At 45.4% G+C, this 20,793-nt stretch overlaps 1 protein-coding gene across 10 annotated transcripts in view; it reads right to left on the reverse strand.

Annotated features, from left to right (window-relative positions):
* Positions 1–7,384: 7,384 nt before the first annotated feature.
* The window catches only part of SLC25A28 (solute carrier family 25 member 28), a 29,691-nt gene continuing 16,282 nt past the window's right edge, over positions 7,385–20,793 (reverse strand). The window contains exons 1-5 of one of the 10 annotated variants that reach the window (XM_047073282.1): positions 16,729–16,808; positions 11,996–12,073; positions 10,546–10,774; positions 9,414–9,470; positions 7,385–8,242 (exon numbers count right to left, since the gene is read on the reverse strand). In XM_047073282.1, the coding sequence (XP_046929238.1) occupies positions 7,725–8,242; positions 9,414–9,470; positions 10,546–10,768 (798 nt within the window). In that variant the 5' untranslated portion in view covers positions 10,769–10,774; positions 11,996–12,073; positions 16,729–16,808 and the 3' untranslated portion in view covers positions 7,385–7,724. Of the gene's footprint in view, positions 8,243–9,413; positions 9,471–10,545; positions 10,775–11,995; positions 13,148–14,124; positions 16,230–16,250; positions 16,707–16,728; positions 17,035–20,793 lie in introns of those variants that run through there. The other 9 variants (XM_047073283.1, XM_047073281.1, XM_047073285.1 and 6 more) reach the window with 9 other exon arrangements.

A 20,793-nucleotide genomic window follows, 5' to 3' on the forward strand; every position in this document is an offset into this window, starting at 1 on the left:
GAATCAGAAGGGGCTTCACTGGTCAAATCTGGGGCAATCTGAACATTAAAATAAATAACATGGGGCGCCTGGGTGGCGCAGTCGGTTGGGCGTCCGACTTCAGCCAGGTCACGATCTCGCGGTCCGTGAGTTCGAGCCCCGCGTCGGGCTCTGGGCTGATGGCTCAGAGCCTGGAGCCTGTTTCCGATTCTGTGTCTCCCTCTCTCTCTGCCCCTCCCCCGTTCATGCTCTGTCTCTCTCTGTCGCAAAAATAAATAAACGTTGGAAAAAAGAAAAAAAAAATTAAAAAAAAAATAAATAACAATGGTAATATTACCACAGAATTTTCATAGAATAAAATAAGAACCTATGAACTTATAGTGTCCAGAATATATAAAGAACTTATACAACTCAACACCCAAAACACAATCTAATTTTTAAAGTGGGCAGAATATATGAACAGACATTCTCCAAAGAAGACCCATAGGCCAACAGACACATGAAAAGACACCCAATGTCATTCATCATCAGGGAAATGCAAATCAAAACCACAATGAAATATCACCTCACACCTGTCAGAATGGCTAAAATAGAAAACACAAGAAATAACACGTGTTGGTGAGGATTTGAAGAAAAAGGAAACCTTGTGCGCTGTTGGTGGGAATGCAAACTGGTGCAGCCGTTCTGGAAAACAGTATGGAGGTTCTTCAGAAAGTTAAAGCTAGAACTACTCTATAATCCAGTAATCACACTACTAGGTATTTACCCAAAAAATGTAAAAACACTAATTCAGGGGGATACATGCACCCATATGTTTATAGCAGCATTATTTACAATGGCAAAATTATGGAAGCAGCCCAAGTATCCATTGACAGATGAATGGATAAAGAAGATGTAGCATATATATACAATGGAATATTATTCAGCCATAAAAAGAATGAAATCTTGCCATTTGTAACAACGTGGATGGAGCTAGACAGTATAATGCTAAGCAAAACCAATCAGTCAGAGAAAGACAAATACCATATGATTTCACTCATATGTCAAATTTAAGAAACAAAACAAATGAACAAAGGAAAAGTGAGAGAGAGAGAGACAGAGAGAGAGAGAGAGAAACCAAAAAACAGACTCTAAACTAGAGAGTAAAAACTGATGGTTACCAGAGGGGAGATGGTGGGGTGATGGGTGAAATAGGTAAAGGGGATTACACTTACCATGATGAGCACTGAGTAATGTACAGAATTGGCAAATCACTATTTTGTACTCTTGAAACTGATATAACACTGTATGTTAATGTACTGGAATTTAAAAAAAACTTTAAAAAATCTATGAGCTCATACTAATGTAAATAAATAAATAAGAAGGGAGAACTCTCCCTTATAGAAGAATATCAACTGATAAATGTAGGAAGAATGATGATGTTAGAATATAATCATTATGCAACCATTATAGTAATAATTGACAGAGACAAGAATCATCAGTGGATGCTAAAACTTGGAAGTTTGATGAAGAACAGGATATTTACATAAATGGAAAGCACCTCTCTCCAAATTACTTATCAGTTACAAAGTGAAATTAGTAATTTTACAATGGGTTCACCTGGTGAACACAACCATACCAATAAGGAGACAAACTGACCTCATGTGCTCCCTGATGTGGTGTCCTGAGAAGGACTCAGTATCATTTTGGTGGTGCATCTGCCAAAAATGCAGAGCCTGCATCTAATTGTGGGGAACCATCACGCAAATCAAATTGAAGCCCATTCTACAGAATGACTGACTTGTAATCTAAAGAAAAAAAAATCTAATTCATGAGATTCCTAAAGGCTGAGGACCTGATCTAGATTAAAGAAGACTAAAGAGATGTGAATAAACAGTAAGTGCAATGTGTGATCTTGGGTTGGACATTGGATCAGGGAGGAAAAAATAGCTATGAAATAGGACATTATTGGAACAATTGGCGAAATTTGCATATGAACTGTGAATCAGATAATAATTTTGAATCCATGTTACATACACACATATACACATCTACGTACATATGTACGTACATATTCATACACGTACACTCTTGGGAACAGGCTGAAGCTCCAGGTCACAGCTGGAATTTCTTCTTCAGGAAAACTTCAGTTCTTTTCCTAAGGCCTTTTAACTAATTGAGTGAGGCCCACCCAGACTATTTTGGATAATCTTCCTTACTTAAGATAAACTGATGATAGACTTTAATCATATCCACAAAATACCTACACAGCAATGTCTAGATTAGTATTTGACTGAAAAGCTGGAGACTGTAACCTTGCCACATTGTCACAAAAAACCTGACCATCCCATAATCCCAGCATCTACCCCAGGGCCCCTACCTGCTCAGTACATGTTTGTGCAGTGAAATGGCTCATTCCTAACCCCAGCACCATTTTCCCAGGCAAACCTCAGTGTCTGATCACAACCATTCTACTGTCAGCAGGTGGTTATCAAGCACAGTGCAGGAAATGATACCAAAAAGGCACAGCTCTACAGACCCCCTAGTGTAGGGAGACGAAACACAGCCAGATGAGTGCAAGACAACTTACAGGTGCATTCCCACTCGAATGTCTAAACCACCAAGTCCCTTTCATCTTCTTGTAACTACCTTTCTCAGGTTCCTCTTTTCTAGCTGTGACAGCCCCTTGGCTGGAGTGCCTTTGTCTAGCTTGCTCCCCCTCCAGGTTGTCCTGTGTCTGGGCTGTTGGTGGAGTTGTCCTCAGACATGACTTTAGTCATCTGCCTCCCTGCTTAAGAACCACAAGAGCTCCTCATTAGCCAAGTCAAGTCTAGACACCTCTGCCTGGCTTTCAGGCTCCCCATAATCTGACCCTCCCTGAGTGACACGACAGCTGTCTTCATATTGGTGAAGGGCTGTCAGAGAGAAGAAGGATTAGTCTGATTCTTTGCTGCTCCAGCAGGCAGACGGAGATCATAGGTGGAAACTACAGGGAAACCTTGGTGCCTCAATACAAAGAATTCTTCTCCTCTGTTTTTAGTGTGTGAATGTGGGTTGCGGGGGTGGTGGGGTAAAGGTTGTGTTTCTGGACGTCTGACGATGTAGGGAATATTATTGTGTGCAGCACCCACAGTACTTGTTCTCTACGTACCAGTCACAGGTGGCAGGAAGTCACAAAATACTGCACATCCAGTCCCAACATCAATCGTGTGAAATTTCTGATAGTTTCAACAGACTATTGTTTACCAAGCCTCCTAAATCAACGAATGGAGACAACAGGAGGAATATTTTAGATTCTCAAGAAAATACGTATTTGTTTTGAATGCCTCATGTTTGTGTGGAATGTTTGTGTTAAAGAGAGAGGTGGGAGCCAAATTCTGTAAAGTTCTGTTGGCCATGGTGAGGAATTTGGCAACTGAAGCAGGGCAGTGATATGATCCTAGAATGGAAGCAGGAGACCATGAAGAATGAACTTTCGAACAGCAATGAACTTGGCAGCAATGTCACAAATGGCCTCCAGCAGAGATGAGCTCCCAGACACAGGAGTAGGGATGGGGAGCCCCCTGTCAGGGATGCTGCAGAGTGAAGTTGGACTCGAGGAGGTATGCTGAGCAAGACGACTTCTAAGAATCCAACTTCTGACATTCTCCCCAGGCCAGCCTCCCCTGCCCCAGCCTCATATCTCTAGCCTGGATCTCTGCAGTGTCTGCAGAGAGGTGGTGCCAAACCGTCTCCCCACTCAGAACCTTCTCGGCACACCTACCCTGCTCTCCTTTTTGTCCTTCGGATTCTTCATACCCACAGCAATGCTCTTGATAACAAATTATTACAAATGTGCAACAAGCGACTGACAGAATAAGCTCTTGTACATTCATATAATGGAATGTTGTGTAGCTATTTCCATTCAGGTGATGCAAGATTTAGCATGGAAAGATGGGCACCATGTACTATTATGGGAAAGAAGCTGGTTACAGTGTGACTTGAATTTTATTTTATTATTTTTTTTTAATTTTTTTTTCAACGTTTATTTATTTTTTGGGGGGACAGAGAGAGACAGAGCATGAACGGGGGAGGGGCAGAGAGAGAGGGAGACACAGAATCGGAAACAGGCTCCAGGCTCCGAGCCATCAGCCCAGAGCCTGACGCGGGGCTCGAACTCACGGACCGCGAGATCGTGACCTGGCTGAAGTCGGACGCTTAACCGACTGCGCCACCCAGGCGCCCCGTGTGTGACTTGAATTTTAAATATTAACCAAAAATGCATAGAGAAAATACTGGATGATGTATACATCAAAATGTCATATTCTCTGGGTAATGGGATTAGAGCTTTTTTCTAAATTTTATAAAATTAGCATGATTTGACTGGTACTGGCTTTTATGAAAGTATTTTTTTAAAATTTTTTTAATGTTTATTTTTGAGACAGAGAGAGACAGAGCATGAACGGGGCAGGGGCAGAGACAGAGGGAGGCACAGAATCGGAAGCAGGCTCCAGGCTCTGAGCCATCAGCCCAGAGCCCGACGCGGGGCTCAAACTCACAGATCGCGAGATCGTGACCTAGCTAAAGTTGGACGCTCAACCGACTGAGCCACCCAGGAGCCCCATGAAAGTATTTTTTAATTCTACCTTTTATCAAAACCACCTCTTTCCCTGTAACTCTGACCTACACTTACCTTTTCTGACTCTAAATCTTGTTGGTTTTTTTTTTTTAATGTTTATTTTTGAGAGAGAGACAGAGACAGAGTGTGAGTGGGGGAGGAGCAGAGGGAGTGGGAGACAGAATCTGAAGCAGGCTCCATGTTCTGAGCTGTCAGCACAGAGCCCAACATGGGGCTCGAACTCACAGACCATGAGATCGTGACCTGAGCTGAAGTCAGACGCTTAACCGATTGAGCCACTCAGGTGCCCCTATATCTTGTTGTTTTTGTATAATCCGGTACATGGTTGTAATCTGTTTTGTGTTATTCTAAGATTGTTTCATTCATGTTAGTTTTGTCTCTACAGTTAAGTTTTCTCTGGCTAAACTGGTTTGGTCCTTGATCCTTCAGGTACCACATGACTTACCTGGCTTTCCAGAGAGGACCTAGACTTGGGAATGCTCCCAATGCCCATAGCTCTCATGGGGATTGGTTCCTGACCCAGGGATTCAGGAACCAAGAATGTTCAGCCCTATCACACTATTCCGCCTCTGTCTCCTCTGGTGATTGGATCGAGAGACCTGAAGAACCTGAGGGGGCTGTCCGAATTCTAACCCAGCTGTTCTCCAGCAGCTAGGGCACAAGTGGAGATTGGAAGGTGACTTTTGCATTCTTTTCTCGTTGCTTGTGAACAACATTAGAGCTGAGAGAATCTTTAGTGACTATCATTCTTTTAGATTACCTGTATCCTGTTCTTGAGAAATGGCCTTATTGCCACAGTGCCCACTGTGCTCTGGATACCCTGCCAGAACAGGAGCTTTGTAAAGCCGACTGCAGGGACAGGTCTGGAGAGGCATCCCTTTGTTCTCATGCCTCATCTGTGCTGGGAGGCAGCTGCTCTCTTACATTTTTACTAGCAGACCCTCTCAAATGACCTTTGCAATGATTTCAGCATGCTCTTTTTACTCCATAGGCGATTCAAACTCCAGTGACCACAATTTAGGACTGTTAACATCTCTCTTTTCCATCACTAAACCAGAGGGGCAGCATGGCTTCCTTAAATAAGGCTTAGAACAGGAGACCCTGCTGTTTTCTTGATGTTTGTTTTTTTTTTCCAAGTGCATTCAGACGTGATTCTCCATAGAGACCTGAAGGGCTGTCAGGTGGAAGGAAGGACAAGATTTATTCTGTAATGGATTTCTATTGCTTCTACAGCCCTAACACTGCTCTAGTCTGGCACTTTCTCTGTCTCCCTTGCCACAGTCCTGGTCAAGACCACTGTGCAGCCATGCCTGCATGACTGTGACAGTCTCCCATCAGGTCTACCTGCCCGTCCGGTCTTGCTCCTCTAATCCTTTCCCAGAGAGCCTAAGTGATCTGTTTAAATTGTGAATCTGATCACACCACACCTCTGCTTAAAATCTGTAATGCCTCTGTGCTGCCTTCAGGATAAACTCTAAACTCCTTAGCATTGCTTTTAAGACTCAGCTCCTGCTTAGCTCTCCAGGTGCATGCCTTGCCCAGACTGCCAGTCCTACCAAATCCCTTGTGTGCTGACCCTGGACACTTCTTATTCTCCCTTACCTCCAGGTCTTTCTCTACAACATTTCCCCTCCTCTCTTCACTTTTAGTTTATTTGCCTTCCAGGCGTCGCCTCAGATGTCACTTCCTCCAGAAGCTACCCCCAGTCACCCAAGGCCAGGCTGGGTATTCTTATGCATGTTTCTTGCCATTTTATCTTACAGGTACCTGTTTACATCTGTCTTCCTCTCCAGACAGTAAGCTCCTTGAGGGCTGGGATGGTTTTATTTATCACCATAACCCCAACACCAGTATCTGACAGACACTCAATAGTTATTAAATGAATGAATGAATGAGTGAATGAATGAATGACAGATGACATAACAAGGATGACAGATGGACCTTTTTGGAGGTAGATTTCCACTCTGTGCACTGAAGAACTTGCTAATAACTGGTAATATCCAAAAAAGGGAACAGACCAACCCACAAAGCAGTTAAAGTCCTATCCCTGCACGTCTGCAGACACAGCCTATGTGGTCCTCGGGAGGGAGCTTCTTCAGGGGATGGCAGGTTGGGGTACGTGCGCTCCACTCATTTCCCATCTGCCAGAAGACCCAATTAGATCCACTTCTGAGAGCCAAAGATCTGGGTTGGGGTATCAGCTCTGCATTTACTGTGAGAACTGGGGCAAGAGGCAGCCTCTCTGAGCTGTCTTTACCTGTGAAATAGAGGTGATGCTTGCACTGCCTACTTCACAGACCTTGTGAGAGCAAAGCATAGTCACACACGTTAAATAAAGTATTTTGTAAAAGCCTTAAGGCCCAATGAAAGGTCCGATTATTTACAACATAATCCTTAGGTCTTGCAGCTTCACTAAATAACTCTTGTTCTGCAACTACATTAGAAAACAAAGTGCCGTGTGCCAAGTTTTACTCTGGCAGGCCGAGCTGAGAGAGCAGAGAGGTCTGCCTCTTCTGTGCTGTGCCATTGTCCCCTGGAAAAGGCAAGAGTGGGGATCAAGAACACCTGTTTAGCTAGGATCTGTCAAAGGCCATTGTTCCTGCCATCAGGGAGATTCCTTGGAGCTTAATACTAAAACTAGGGGGAGTAGGGCTCCAAAGCCTTGAGTCACTATGAAAACCAGCAAGAACCCAGACTGCAGACATATACAACACACCTTCCTCTTGGACCCCTTGACTGATGCTTCAAGTCAGAATACTTAAAAGCATTTCACTTCCCCTTTGGCATAACAAATCCAATGAAACCATGTAATTTAAAGGCTTTTTATTAGGAACCAGGGGAATGAGCTGCTTGTCCCTCTGTAACAGTCTAGAGTAGGTCATCAGGCCCAGGATGGAGAAAGGTTATTAGCAAAGGTACTGTGGTGTGCTTTGCTGCACTTGCTTAGGGCCTGGAAGGAAAGGTGGCGGCAACGGAGGCTGGCCGGAACTGATGTTAGCCAAAACACCAATAGCCTGGGGAGAACCCTCTACCTTCCTTCCACCTCCACTCAAGGCCAGATGGAGCATGCCAGGAGACCGAGAACGTGGCTGGAGCAGGCAGGACGCAGCAGTGCTGGACCCCTGGCTGCATCGTGTGCTACTTCACTTCACTTGCCTGCCCTCCACTCTTCTTGCCGTTTGGTGATTAGGTATTTGAAGAACTCATACACAGACCATGCGATGGCTGTGGAGGGGATCTGGTAAATTACTCTGGCCTGTACCCCTCGGAAGTAGGCGGTCACACCACCTACTTGATACACCGTCCTGAAGGCACTAGCCATGCCTGTGATATGTCCTGTGATGTTTGAGTTCAAAGCCAAGGATTCCTGGGTGTTGAGCAGTGTTTTGCAAACGTCCAGTGGGGTTGTGGCAGCGGCAGCTACGGCTCCTGCACAGGCTCCAGAGAGAACGTGGGAGCTGGGGTTGTACCGTCTCTGGGGGTTAAAGTGCTCCTGCAGGAATTCATAGGTCATGAAGTGAATGGCTTGGAAGGGAACATTCATGGTTAGCTGGGTGGTGTAGCTACGATAAAAGGCGCCGGCCCCTTCATTTTGCCACACTGCCCGTACACAGTCTGTCACCCGGTGGTATGGGGAGTTGTACATCTGCATCCTCTGCTTGACCACTGGTAGTGCCATCAACAAGAAGAAGGAAGGAAATGATGCCAGCAATCAACCGGTGAGCAAGAGTGTCCAGATTCAGAGTCCCGAGTCAGCGGTCAGCCATTGGAATGGAGAGGGGGAAAAAAAAAGTATGAGTGAGCTATCAGTCTAATAAATTAAAGTTTCCCTTTTTTGAGAGAAGGGGATAGGAGAAGGTTGATAAAGGGCCAAAAAATAAGACTGACTTATAGTAGGATTTCTTTAAAACCAACCAGTGAACACACAAGATACATCTATGGTTTAGAAACTCCAGTAGATTTTCTTGAAAAAATTACCAACCTATTATGATCTTACCCTTTCATAAAACCCCAGGGAAGAAATGACTCAGTGGCAGTGAACGTGATAATGAACGGATAGCCCTAACAATCCCAATCCTCAGGTATGCAGAGCACCCAACTCTTATGACATGAGGATGGTTATCCTCCTCAGGAGAAGGGCTACCAGAAAGAAAACACAGTTCTTAACCAAGAAGACTGTGGCTTTAGTTTCCAAACATCTACTCTCTCGAGTAGATAACATGGTATGAGCCCTGGATCTTCAGCTTAGCTTTGGCCCTTTCCACACCATGGCCTTGCCCAGACTGGTAAAGAGCTGGAGCTTAAAGAGCATGGCAACTGTGCTATCCCTTCACGTTTGTTTGAGTACCTCATTCTGCAACTCAGAAGCCAAGATCCAAGCAGCCGGGCAGGAACTGAGCTCTACAATTTACCCTTTCATTCCTATTTCGACTATCTTCATTCTAATAAGAATGGCAGGATTTTTAAATGTCAAAATCCATCTTTACCTCTTTGAAGAAAAGCGAAATACTCTGTTAAATTTTCAGATGAGATCAAATCCACTACAAAGAGGACTTCCGAGAAAGCCCAGGAATAGGCCAAGTAGAGCCATATCTTTTTTCAGGGAAGCCCCAAAGATGAATTAAAGCTCAATGAATTTGCTTCCTAAGGGGCTCCTCCTACCCACTGACAGTATGGGGGGGGCGCCCTCTACTGGTAAGAAACGGTAACACAAAAGGATTTCCCCACCAAAATGGCTGGGGTGCTCCCTGTCTTTCCTCCGCAAACCAGAAATAAAGGAGAAGCCTAGAGATGCAGGTGCAGTGGCCCACAGGGGGAAAGGTGGAGGAATCATTACCTTCTGCTGGATTCATGGCTGCATCATGCAGTAATGTTGCTACACAACCGGCCGCACCTGCAAAGGAGAAAACAATCGCCATACATGAGGCCAGAAGAGGGCAACTGATTGAGGCACCAGAGTGAAGGGAGTGGCTAGGCTAAACAACAGCAGGGAGAGGGAACCCACTGCTCTCGAGCCCCTGTTCTGAAAAATGAAGATATTTGTTCCCACCAACTTAGTAAGGTTACCAGTCTACATTCCATATGTATAATAGGAAGGCCAGAAGAGTCAAAGAAAACAACCCAGATTTTATAAAGACGTTTCTGAGAATGAATGCACTTTATGCCCCAGACAGGAAGCAGGTACACTGCAGCCAAGGGATGCCAGCACCAACTGCCTCCAGTGGAGGGAGAACATGAGGGGCGGTGGTCAGATCTGCCCCACACCATCTCACCTGTCATCCTGCTGCCCCTGTGCTGCCCATTCCAACTCCAAACTCTAACATCTATCCATTTAGACCTTTCCTTGAGGTCCTTAACCACCGTATCCCTCAACCTTCCTCTCAGTTGGGTTTTCAATCCTCAAGCATCAGGCTGCTGTCCCTTCCCTTACTTTCACATAACCTTCAACCCTCTGGTTTTTCTGTGCAGAAGTCTCTTGGCTCAACCCCAATTCACTTGAGGCCTTGTCGTGTCCTCAACAACACAAACTGCCTCTGGTCAGTTAGGATCCTGAAAAGGTGATGCAAAGAGCTGGGGCTCCATTAATGTCTTCCTTGGGCAGCTGGGTCACCTCAGATCCTGCCCCAAGGAGCAGGACACCACCCGATTATCAAGATATATACAGTGGGAGTATTTCAGTGTGTCTCCACATTACCAGGGCATTAGAAGTTGATGCAGGGAGATGAAAGAAGTCAAGCTGGTAGGTAAGGGAAGATACCGTAACACTTTGTTGAGGTGCCCCAAAAGAGGGGTGGGGTTGAAGCAGCCCATTGTCTGAGAACGTCAGGTTTGGAAGTCCCTCCCCTATACTCTGGCCTACCCCAGCCCAAAGCTTCAGCTCCAAACCATGCTGAGACTGGAAAGCATTGACAGCAGCAAAGCCCAAAGAGTTGAGAAAGTGGGGGAACCAGCACAGGAAGGCTCAATACCATTGGCAATATGGCTATTGCCCCCAGGGTGGATTACATCACTCAATGTCTTTTTTAACTTTTCGTAGCAGGCAAAATAGAGGGCATGGGCAGGCCCTGCGCCTGTTGCTGTGACGTTTAGCCCCCGCATGGGTCTCCACAGCCCCTCTGTTCTTATAATCCTCCAGAGTGCCTCCAACACATTTCGATAGCGGGCGGCTGGGTCAGGCTGTAGGCTCTGCATCCGGGTCTGAAATTACAGAAAGAAGTGCAATGTCAGTGATGCCAACTTCTCATTCAACGTTGTAACTTCAGCACTCAGGCTTGGGACACTCCTCTGTGGAATCATGCCAATGTGCGGGAGTGCTACCTGGCACCCAGTTTTACTCCCAAATCTATGTCTGACCTTTCCAAGGCTTGGACCTTTTGCTAGTCATCTATGAAGGGAACACCATTCTTTTCTCAAGAATATAACTGCTTAGGAAGTATGCTTGAACTCTGAAATGATTCATAGCCCCAGCAACAAATATCAAGCCTGTTTCAGGAGATGTTGCTTTTGTGCCTTAATAAACCCAGGCCAAGAGTTCGTTACAAATGGATTCTAAAGTCAACTATTTACTGTCTACAACATTATGCCTTATTTCTGAAGGTTGATCCTGGGCCTGCTTCCTAACCACACACTATACTGACTAATGAGACGATGGCTCATCCTTTATTACATCTTTGATGATTATCTGACTTTCATGGATTATTTGGCATTGGCAGCTGAGCCTGTAGGTTAAACTCTTGGCAGAAGTAACATTTGTAATCAATGCTGCTCTATTTCTGGGAAAGAGCATTTGCCTTGAGACTATGAAAGGTGGAAACTAACTTTGTCTCTAAAACTGAAGGGGCTCCCAGATTTCTAATCAAAACTGAATGAATCCCCAAACTGGCATCAAATTAAATCAGTCTCTGTGAAACAGAATCCATGGAATTTCCAGAGGATTCAATGATTGGGACAAAAGTACATGGCAGACACTTTGTATAATGTTCCTGGACAAAGTCTGGTTGGGATTTGGGAAATGAATCTTTTCGAAACATTCACCAAATCACAGACCCTCAGAGGGAGGTTTGTCTCCCAATGAAAAACTCTTGTCTATTGATCCATTTCAAGATTAAGATGGCATGGAGACTAACAATATAAAATCAATGTCCAGTGCCTGGAACAAAGTAAGCACTCAAGATTTGTTTGTTGAATGAATGAATGAACGAACAAATGAATCTTAGCTGTGTCTGCACCAATTCACAAAGTAAGAAGCAGACTATTAGTGAGCCAGAAGGGCAATTTATGCCCAAGTATAGTTTAAATTCCTACTTCATTCCAATTACTGGTTCAATCTGGATTTAAAAGCTTGAACCTTCCTTTTGGCCAACTGCAATCCAAGAGTATTGTCTCTTGTCAAAAGCATGAGGGAAAAAAAAAACTAACCAGATCAACAGGTCCTAGTTAGCTGTAAGCAATCCACATTCCTCTAGTTATTTTCTCTTGTCTGCTACCAACAAAGAACTGGAAAGTTAAAAGGTTAATTACTGTAAATGCAATCAGAAATACAGTTACCACTTATTACAACTTGACACATTCACTCTACTTCTCAAAAAAAGAAACCCATATAGTTCCAATAAAGCATGTGTTTACAGATCTTTCCCATCACTCATGGGGTATAAAATCCATCAGAGGAGTTATTCAGCGACTACAGGTCTTTGCTGGCTGTGGCTGCTGATAAAGATAAACTGATCCTGGTGGCTTAACAATTATGTGTTTCCATTGGTTTGTTCGAAACTGTTCTTGCATAGGGAGAATGTTCAGAAGCTGTACTGCTCTGCTGAAGTCACTGGCATTATCTGGACAACCAGCCTTGAAAGGTCTGGCCTCAGAGATGTGGAACGTTTCACCCCCAAGAGAAACCTGGACTGTAAGTTACTTTGAACATAACATACATACCCCTAACTCTAATTCACGATTCTACTTACACCCTTATGGAGAGGAACCAAGCATAAGCTATGCCGAATACAGAAATGAATACAGCTCCCCAAATTTGTGGGCCAATAAATCTTTCTTTTGGAGAAAGATCAAATCTCTAAGAATTTATGAATAGCCTTTAATATAAAAACCACTAGCTTTGAAGAAAAGCCAAATAAACTAATAGGTAAGTGGTTTGGCAAAAAACAAGCCACATTTCAGTCAGAAAGCCTGAGTTTGAGCCCCAGCTTTGCTAGATGCGTGGCCTTGGATATGTCACTTAACCTGAGTTTCAGTGTTGTCATCTACAACATGAGACTAAGAATGGCTAATGGAGCTATTATGGGGATTTGAAGAGTCAGGGCATGTAAAAGCCATTGGTAATTTATGAAGTACTACAAATATAAGGCTTTTTATTGTCTTCAAACATGATTCTAGGAAATATGTGTTTATATCTTAGAATGTATAGATCATGGGAGTGTTGTCTCTTGTGTATGTCATTTCACAAATATGCATGGGCAACTAACTGGTCCTTAGCCACTAATAAATCAGGTTTCATTTTTGTATTTCTTGTTTTCACTTTATTGTTTTTAATGTTTATTTTTGAGAGAGACAGAGAGTGAGTGGGGAGGGGCAGAGAGAGAGGGAGACAGAGAATCCCCAGGGGGCTCCACACTGTCAGTGCACAGCCCAATGTGGGGCTCGAACTCACGAACTGTAAGACTATGACCTGAGCCGAAATCAAGGGTTGGATGCTTAACCAACTGAGCCACCCAGGTGCTCCTATTTCACTTTCAAGTTTCTCTTTGGCTATAATGATTTTTTATGTCCGGCTATCAATCTGAAGTTCACATTTAGGACTGAGCACTATTGTGAAACTCTGTGCCTTGCTTGGCTCTGGAAATCTACTTTGGGGAGGCTGTATGGAAGGCCCGAGAGCCTGACTGGGGTCAAATCATGACTGTGCCACCTAACTTGCTTCCTTTTCTTGTTGTGTAAAATAATGAAAATGGTGTGTACTTCATGAAAATGCTTCACGGATTAAATGAATAAATGTATGTAAGGCACATCAGTTAGTGTCTGGCAAACAAGAAGAGTTGACATTTACTGAATAATTATTATTAGATACAAGAAAGTCAAATAAGCCAACGTTTCCATTTCCTAACCTTTCATTGGTGAATGTGTATAGATAACCATTTACATCTGGAGTTTGGCAAAGATTTATTTCCCTTTGTCACGATTACAGAGCCAAATAGCAGCACGTTGGTGACAAGAGGGTACTTAGATGATTTTGAGAAGAGTTCTGACTGCTTTGGTTGCAGAGCCTATCCCTATAGATAAAGTCTGATGTTTGCCTCTGAGGTCCAGAAATGGAAAACTGGGATATGTTTGGGCTCCCAAACCTCCCTATTATGACCATGTAAATAGTTGGCTGAATAACTATGGCCTGGCAAGGTTATGCTAGGTTCCTCCCAAGGATATTTTAAATCAACTTGACCCTGAGAAGTGGCTGGGTAGCACAGGCTTGCATGCCAAGAGGCAATGTCAACTTTCATTTGCAAACACTGTGGTTGCTGTTTTGGCTCCAACACAGATACCTGCTTCTAGTCTTGGGGATGGTTGGGCTGCTCTTCTTCTCCACCACCATTTATGGTAAAAGAGGAACTGGGAAACCCTGGGACAAGTGAACTGGGAAGGCCTTTCTGAAGGAAGAGATTTGAATTTTACTTTCATATCTGTACAACAATGTTTAACATCCTAGTGACACTAAATCCTACTGGTCTCACCTAGTTGTTCCCTCTAGTCATTTAAATCCCAGCATTTAATGACAAATGAAAATGGTTCTTCTAAAATAAGCTTTTGTATTTTTGAAGACTCTTGAGCATTTTTTTCCTCCAGGTCAAATAATTAATTCTTTAATATAGGGCTTTGAGGCATAACTATAATGTTATAGGACTTTTTTAAAACACAAATTTCAAAGCTTATGTAAATGAGTAAGAACTGTTCTTCAAAACAGCTTGGAAGGCTAGAAGTAACTTATTCCACCAGTGCTGTGATTATGCAAAATATTTCTGGAACTCCTCTTTCAGAAGTGTTTCCTCAGTGGGTTTGTCAGCCTCAAGAATAAACCAGGCTCCTTGCTTTCTGCTCCTACCTTCTCTCTGACTCCAATCAGTATTACCCATTTTGATCTCCCACCTTATCTACCATTTTTGATTCTGAATGGTCTGTTACTAAAAAATCGACCACATCTTGTGACAGGACAAAGGTCTGCCCTCTTTAACGATATACACCCAAATATTCTAGAGGGATTTCTAACAAAGAAATTTATAAAATGTTTACAGCAACAATAGCATTATGTAAATACATGGAATAAGGAGATAGCCTACCAAGGTAATAGGACAACACTTCAGTTGACAAGTTATAGTAATATTCCTAAGTCAATCACATTATTACATTGTATTTTTCAAGTCATTAAATAATTTTCATTGCTTTCCTTGATCTAGTTTTCATTTGATACCCATCCTGAAACATAGCACCCTAGACCCTGCTAGCTCCTGCTCTCTGCTCACAGTCTTGGTATAGGGAGGTTACTTTACTTTGCAGTTAGATCACATTAACTTTTGGATATATAGCATTAACAACTCACATTCAACCTAGACTTTATTACATAAATGTCTGAATCTTTTTTATTTGTACTTGCCCATTTTACATTTCAATACTGTTAGAGCATTAACCATCCTTTTACTTCTCTTGCAAAGATTTTACTTTTTATTTCTATTCCTCCCAATTGACAAGGGTATTTAAAGTTCTAATATCCATTTTAACCAAGTTCATTTACCAGTTTCAATAAGGATGGCCACTGGTAGGAGTTGCTTTGCAGTGCACTAGAAAACTCCTATCAACTCAATGTCATTCACAAAGCTTAATGAGTACTTTCCCCATTTCCTCATCCATACTACTTATGAAAACATGTGATAGTACCAGAATCAGGAAGAAGCAGAAGAGATAGACTTTGTATTTCCAAACTCAGTACTCTCTCCTTTGGAATATGTAACATTTGTCTAATTTGAGGAGAAAACACACGTCAAAGAGCTGTGAGAATACTGTTTGGACTATTACTCCTGATATGTAAAGGAGGTACCACTCTCTTTCTCAACACGTTTATTTCAACAGCCCCCTTGAATTTACTTCTCATTCAATTTAGTCCTCACTTTTAGAGGTTGGTACCTTTCCTAATGCACAAGATTAACTGTAAAGAACAATCTGTTCCCTCTTCACCTAGCTTTCTTCAGAAGCACCCGACATCTGTACCCACTAATCAGTCTGCTTGGTTGTGGTTGCCATTAGTTTTTACTTTCACAGGAATCATGCCTTCATGTTAATCCTATTTCATTTTCTTCACACTTACATCTGCTTTTCAAAATCATGCTTCCCTTCTAGGCAACTTTCCCCTTTTTGTCAAATTCAGGTGGCTAAAGAAACACACTGTCAGGTTCATCTCTCGTTTGGGGGCCTATGTGCCCCCATACAAAATCCTAATCCCAGTTTAGTTTTCATGTTCAGGAAATAGGTGGGGTGTCATGCTTGCTGCACAGAGAAACCGAAACCTTTTCCTGAACATGGGTTTTCCCAAATCATTTCCAGGCTGGAGCTATGAATTCTGACTGCACAATGATTTCCAATCATTCATGGCTTAAGAGTTAATAAGTAAATCATTTACCTAGCCGAGACATTTCAGATTTCCGTTCTTGCCCCAACACTGTTAAGGGAAGACACAGCAAGTTTCTTGTAAAAGCACTCGCCCAGAGAGCATCTTCAAGGCATTAAGATCCTATTCGGAGTCTGATTCACCCCAGTTGTCTTCACCGTAATCAAATTAGTAGCACTTACCTGTTCCATCCCATCCCACCCTATTCCTGTTTAGTCCCGTCTAGGATCCAGACTTTGGCTGACAGATTTTCTTTCCACAGTCCCGATTCAGATCTCACTGACGGTTAGAAATGGGTCCTGGTTCCTGACTGGGTTCAATTCCCAGTCGGGACCTTGCTTGCATGGCGCATCGGTCGAATCGTGTGGTGGTGGCAGGAGCCAGGAAGAAACCCTTGTCGGCTCCGGCTCTCGGCCAGGATCCTGGCTCGGGACAGGACCCAGGGGTCGGGTCAGCCCCAGGTCGGATTCAGAGCCGGTCCAGGTCTCACCTTGACGCAGTCGATGGGATACATCACGCAGTGCTCCAGGATCCCTGCCACGGCGCCCGCCACCATGTGCGTGGTGACAGTGGCTCCAGCCGGCAGCGCCTCGTAGTCCGGGCCGGAGTCCGGATCCTGCCGTACCGGGGGCCTGCAGGCCCCGGCCTCCCCGCCGCCGGCCCCCCGGCCCACGCCCCGCTGCAGCCACCCGTCCAGCAGCGCCGACTCCCCGGGGCTCCGCCCCGGCCCAGCCGCCGACCTCCCCGCCACACCGCCAGCACCCCGCCCCTCCAACTCCATCCACCCGGGCCAGCTGCGGCGCCCACCCTCGCCGCCGCTGCCGCCACTGCCGCCACCGCCCCCCGGCCCCGTCGCGTCCGCCTCAGGCGCGGCCCAGAGAGCCCGGGGCCTCCGGCTCCCGCTTGGCCCGCGGACACGCCCTTCAGCCAGCCATTGGTGCAGCTGCCAAGTTATCCCCGCCCCTTTGCTTTCGTAGGAAAAAAATGTGTGTGGTATTAGAGAAGTGGCCTGTCATTCCTCCACCCCGTGGCGTTGCTACTGCTTAGGTTCCACCCCTTCCCCTTTGATCTTGGAAGCTTCTTGTTTATTGGCTATTGATTGGCCAACATGTAAGATCAACCCGCCCTCCGACTTTTCTGGAGGGCGGGAGAAACTTCAGGCTGAACTTTGATAGGCTCAACCACTCTTGATACTTTGACCGCGGCCATTGGCCCTCATCACGTCGGGATCCGATTGGCTACCGGAAGAGAGCGAAGAGCCCAGGGGCGAGAGAGGCCGGATTTGGGCCCCAGACTGGCGCCTGTGGAGCTCCAGGCGGTACCCTCTGGGGTGGATGGGGCGTGGTGCCAGGCCTTCAAGGTCAAACCGCTGACGGATGCCGTTAGGATCTGCGTTCGAGCGCCCGCCCCAAATCCCGGGATGCGCGGGTCGCGTGCAGGCGGCCTTGGCCCGAGAGCTCTGTTCCCGCGGGATCTCAGGCCGGCGTGAGGTGGAGCCAGCTTGAGCCGGGTATCCCCTGGCGCGGCCCGCGGGCCGTTCCGGGAAGCTGTTGCGACAAGCGGGCGGCGGCTCGTTAGACTGGTCGCATTTGGAGCGATGCCCCCCCACCCCGTCTCGTGCAGCTCGCGAGCCGACTCCCGAAGGCCCTGTGCTCCTCAGGCCCTAGCGCGCCTCACCAGGCTTGCACCCGAAGTCGCCCTGTAAACCCCGCAGTTGTTGAATGAATGAGTTCCCCGGGGCCCGCTGTCGCTGGGTCCTGCGCCGAGCCGAGAGCTGGAGGGAGGGAAGAGAGATGTCGAAATGGGGCGGGATGATTCAGAGATGACGACAGGCGGAGAGGCGGGTCTGGAGACAGCTTGCCGCAACAAGCACGGAAAGTACGGCGGCTGTGGAGAAGCTCGGACGTACCACTTTCCCCGAAGCTGACGCGCTGATGACCACCGCTGCCTGGTGGTGACTGCCTTTTGTGATAAGACCGCTCTCCCTCCCGGGCGGGTCCGCCGGGGTTTAAGAGGGGCGCTCTCAGGTGAAGGACAATGCCAGCGAGCCCCGGCGTCGAGCACCACTTCCTGGGCGACGCTGCCGCGCGGGAGCTACACGAGGGCTGCTGGCTAGTCTGAGTGAACGCAGGAGCTTTCCCCGCTCCTCCGTCTGCCCTGCTTCAGTATCCCTTCTCTGGGGCGTGTTTGTACAAGCCTCCCACTGGTTCCAGCTCAGTCTTTCTACCTGTTTTGCTGAGATGGTGATGCAATTGTGAACTTTCCCTTCTGGTTATAGCTTTGCTTTAAGGAAGAGATTGTCCTTTTTTTCTCTGAAGCTAGCCCTTCTCTGGGCCTCTGGGAGTTTTTGTTTTTAACTTTTTTTACTCACCTATTCTGTCTCTCCTCAGCAATGGTTATTAACCTTAGGGTCTCGACCTTTTGGAAAATAATGAAGCTACAAATCCTCTTCGCCCCTCCACTTCCCATTCCCCATGCACACACCTAGAGGTCCATGAACTTCAGGTTAAGAACCCCTCTTCTACATCTTTCCCCTTCTCCAGCTCACTTCCCTTGAAAAATGAATAGGACTCACAAAAAGAAAACCACTCAATCCTGCTAGAGTACTAATTCTCTTTACTGCCAAACTACTCCAGTAATGAGTTATACCTGCTATGTCCTTTTTCTCCTTCAGCCCTACATATTTTTTTTTTAATTTTTTTTCAACGTTTATTTATTTTTGGGACAGAGAGAGACAGAGCATGAACGGGGGAGGGGCAGAGAGAGAGGGAGACACAGAATTGGAAACAGGCTCCAGGCTCTGAGCCATCAGCCCAGAGCCCGACGCGGGGCTCGAACTCACGGACCGCGAGATCGTGACCTGGCTGAAGTCGGGCGCTTAACCGACTGCGCCACCCAGGCGCCCCTCAGCCCTACATTTTTACTCCTTAATTCGGTAGTCACAAATGACCTTTCCAAATGCAATGGCCTTTTTCTTATTCCCTCGTGGCCTCAATAACCCATCCCTCACTGAAATTTTTTTCCTCATTAGGAGCCACTTTATTCTACGTTTTAGACTCCTCAGTCTCTGACACTTTTCTACCGACTGAAGGAGAACATTCCTAAAGGTTTAATACTTCTTGTTCATCTTCACTACCTTAGAGAACCTTACCATTCCAAACCTGCTTTTCTCATTGGACTTATATTTCTTTCATTGCATACTTCTTAACTAAAATTTCCATGTGAACATTCAGTAAATATTTATTGAGTGCCAGCTCTGTACTTGAAGCTGGTGACCCAAGTCACAGTCCATGGAGTTCGCATGGAGCTTACTTTTTCTTTCTTTCTTTTTTTTTAATGTTTATTTATTTTTAAGAGAGACAGTGTGTGAGTGGGAGAGGGGCAGAGAGAGAGGGAGACACAGAATCTGAAGCAGGCTCCAGGCTCTGAGCTGTCAGCACAGAACCTGATGCGGGGCTCAAACCCACAGGCCGTGGGATCATGACCTGAGCCGAAGTCAGATGCTCAACAGACTGAGCCACCCATGCACCCCTCATGAAGCTTACTTTTTTAATGAGGGGAGGGTGATAGACAAAAATACCAGTTAACTCTAGGTATGATTCTGATACTGAAATAGGTGGGATAAAGTGTGACTAGGTGGCTACGTTTGTTGGACTGGGAAAGGCCTTTCTGAGGAGATGACACCATGGTAAGTTCTAAATGACAAACCCAGAAAAGAGCATTCCAGAAGAAACAGTAGGTACAATAACCCTGCGGTGAGAACAAGGTTGGTGCATGAAGGAACAAAAGTGAGTGTGGCTGGAACATGGTGAGAGAAAGGGGAGGTGACACAGGATGAGATTGGGGAGATAGGCAGAGGGTGAACATCCACCTTAATATCTGACTTGGCATGTTCATTCCAAACTTAGCCCCTTCCACTTCCCACTCCAACCAGTTCCTCCAAAATGTTCCTTTTCTAAAGCTGGAGGTCTTCTGTAGCTATCCTTTAGAAATATTCTGAAGCATTTGTGCTTTCTTTTTCCTTCCTTTTGATTCATTTTCCCAGTATCTGATACCTTCACATATATACTGTAAGAACCTTTGAATGTCCTACCTCTGGGATTCCCTGGCTTCAGGGGCTTCACCTCTGGGATTCCCATCCTTCCAAGTACATGGTAAGGATTGTTCTTCCCACCTCCTTAAAGATAGGCATGGCTTATGCATAACAGTGGATTTGCTTTGACCAAGGAAATATGAGAGAAGTGTGAGAGCCACATATGAACTTCCCTGCCACATGACTGGTGATGTTTAGAAGGCTCCATCAGCCTGGTGCCCCAGTAAGGATGATGAAGCAAAGTCACTTACTTGCTACCCCCTTCCCCTCAGATGGGCTTTCAGCATGAGTAAGAAATAATCTTTGTCTTTAAAACAGATTTTGGGATTATTCCACACCATAGCATAATCTAGCCCAGTGCCACCGCTCAGACTTTACTGTAATATTAGTCACCCGAAGAATTTGTTAAAATGCAGATTATAATTCTCTAGTGGGGACGGGGATTCTGCGTTTCTTACAAGT

The sequence above is a fragment of the Lynx rufus genome, unplaced genomic scaffold (assembly GCF_022079265.1).
Source record: "Lynx rufus isolate CCGP_SWC_20201006 ecotype Redwood Valley unplaced genomic scaffold, mLynRuf1.p SCAF_11, whole genome shotgun sequence".
Lineage (NCBI taxonomy): Eukaryota > Metazoa > Chordata > Mammalia > Carnivora > Felidae > Lynx > Lynx rufus.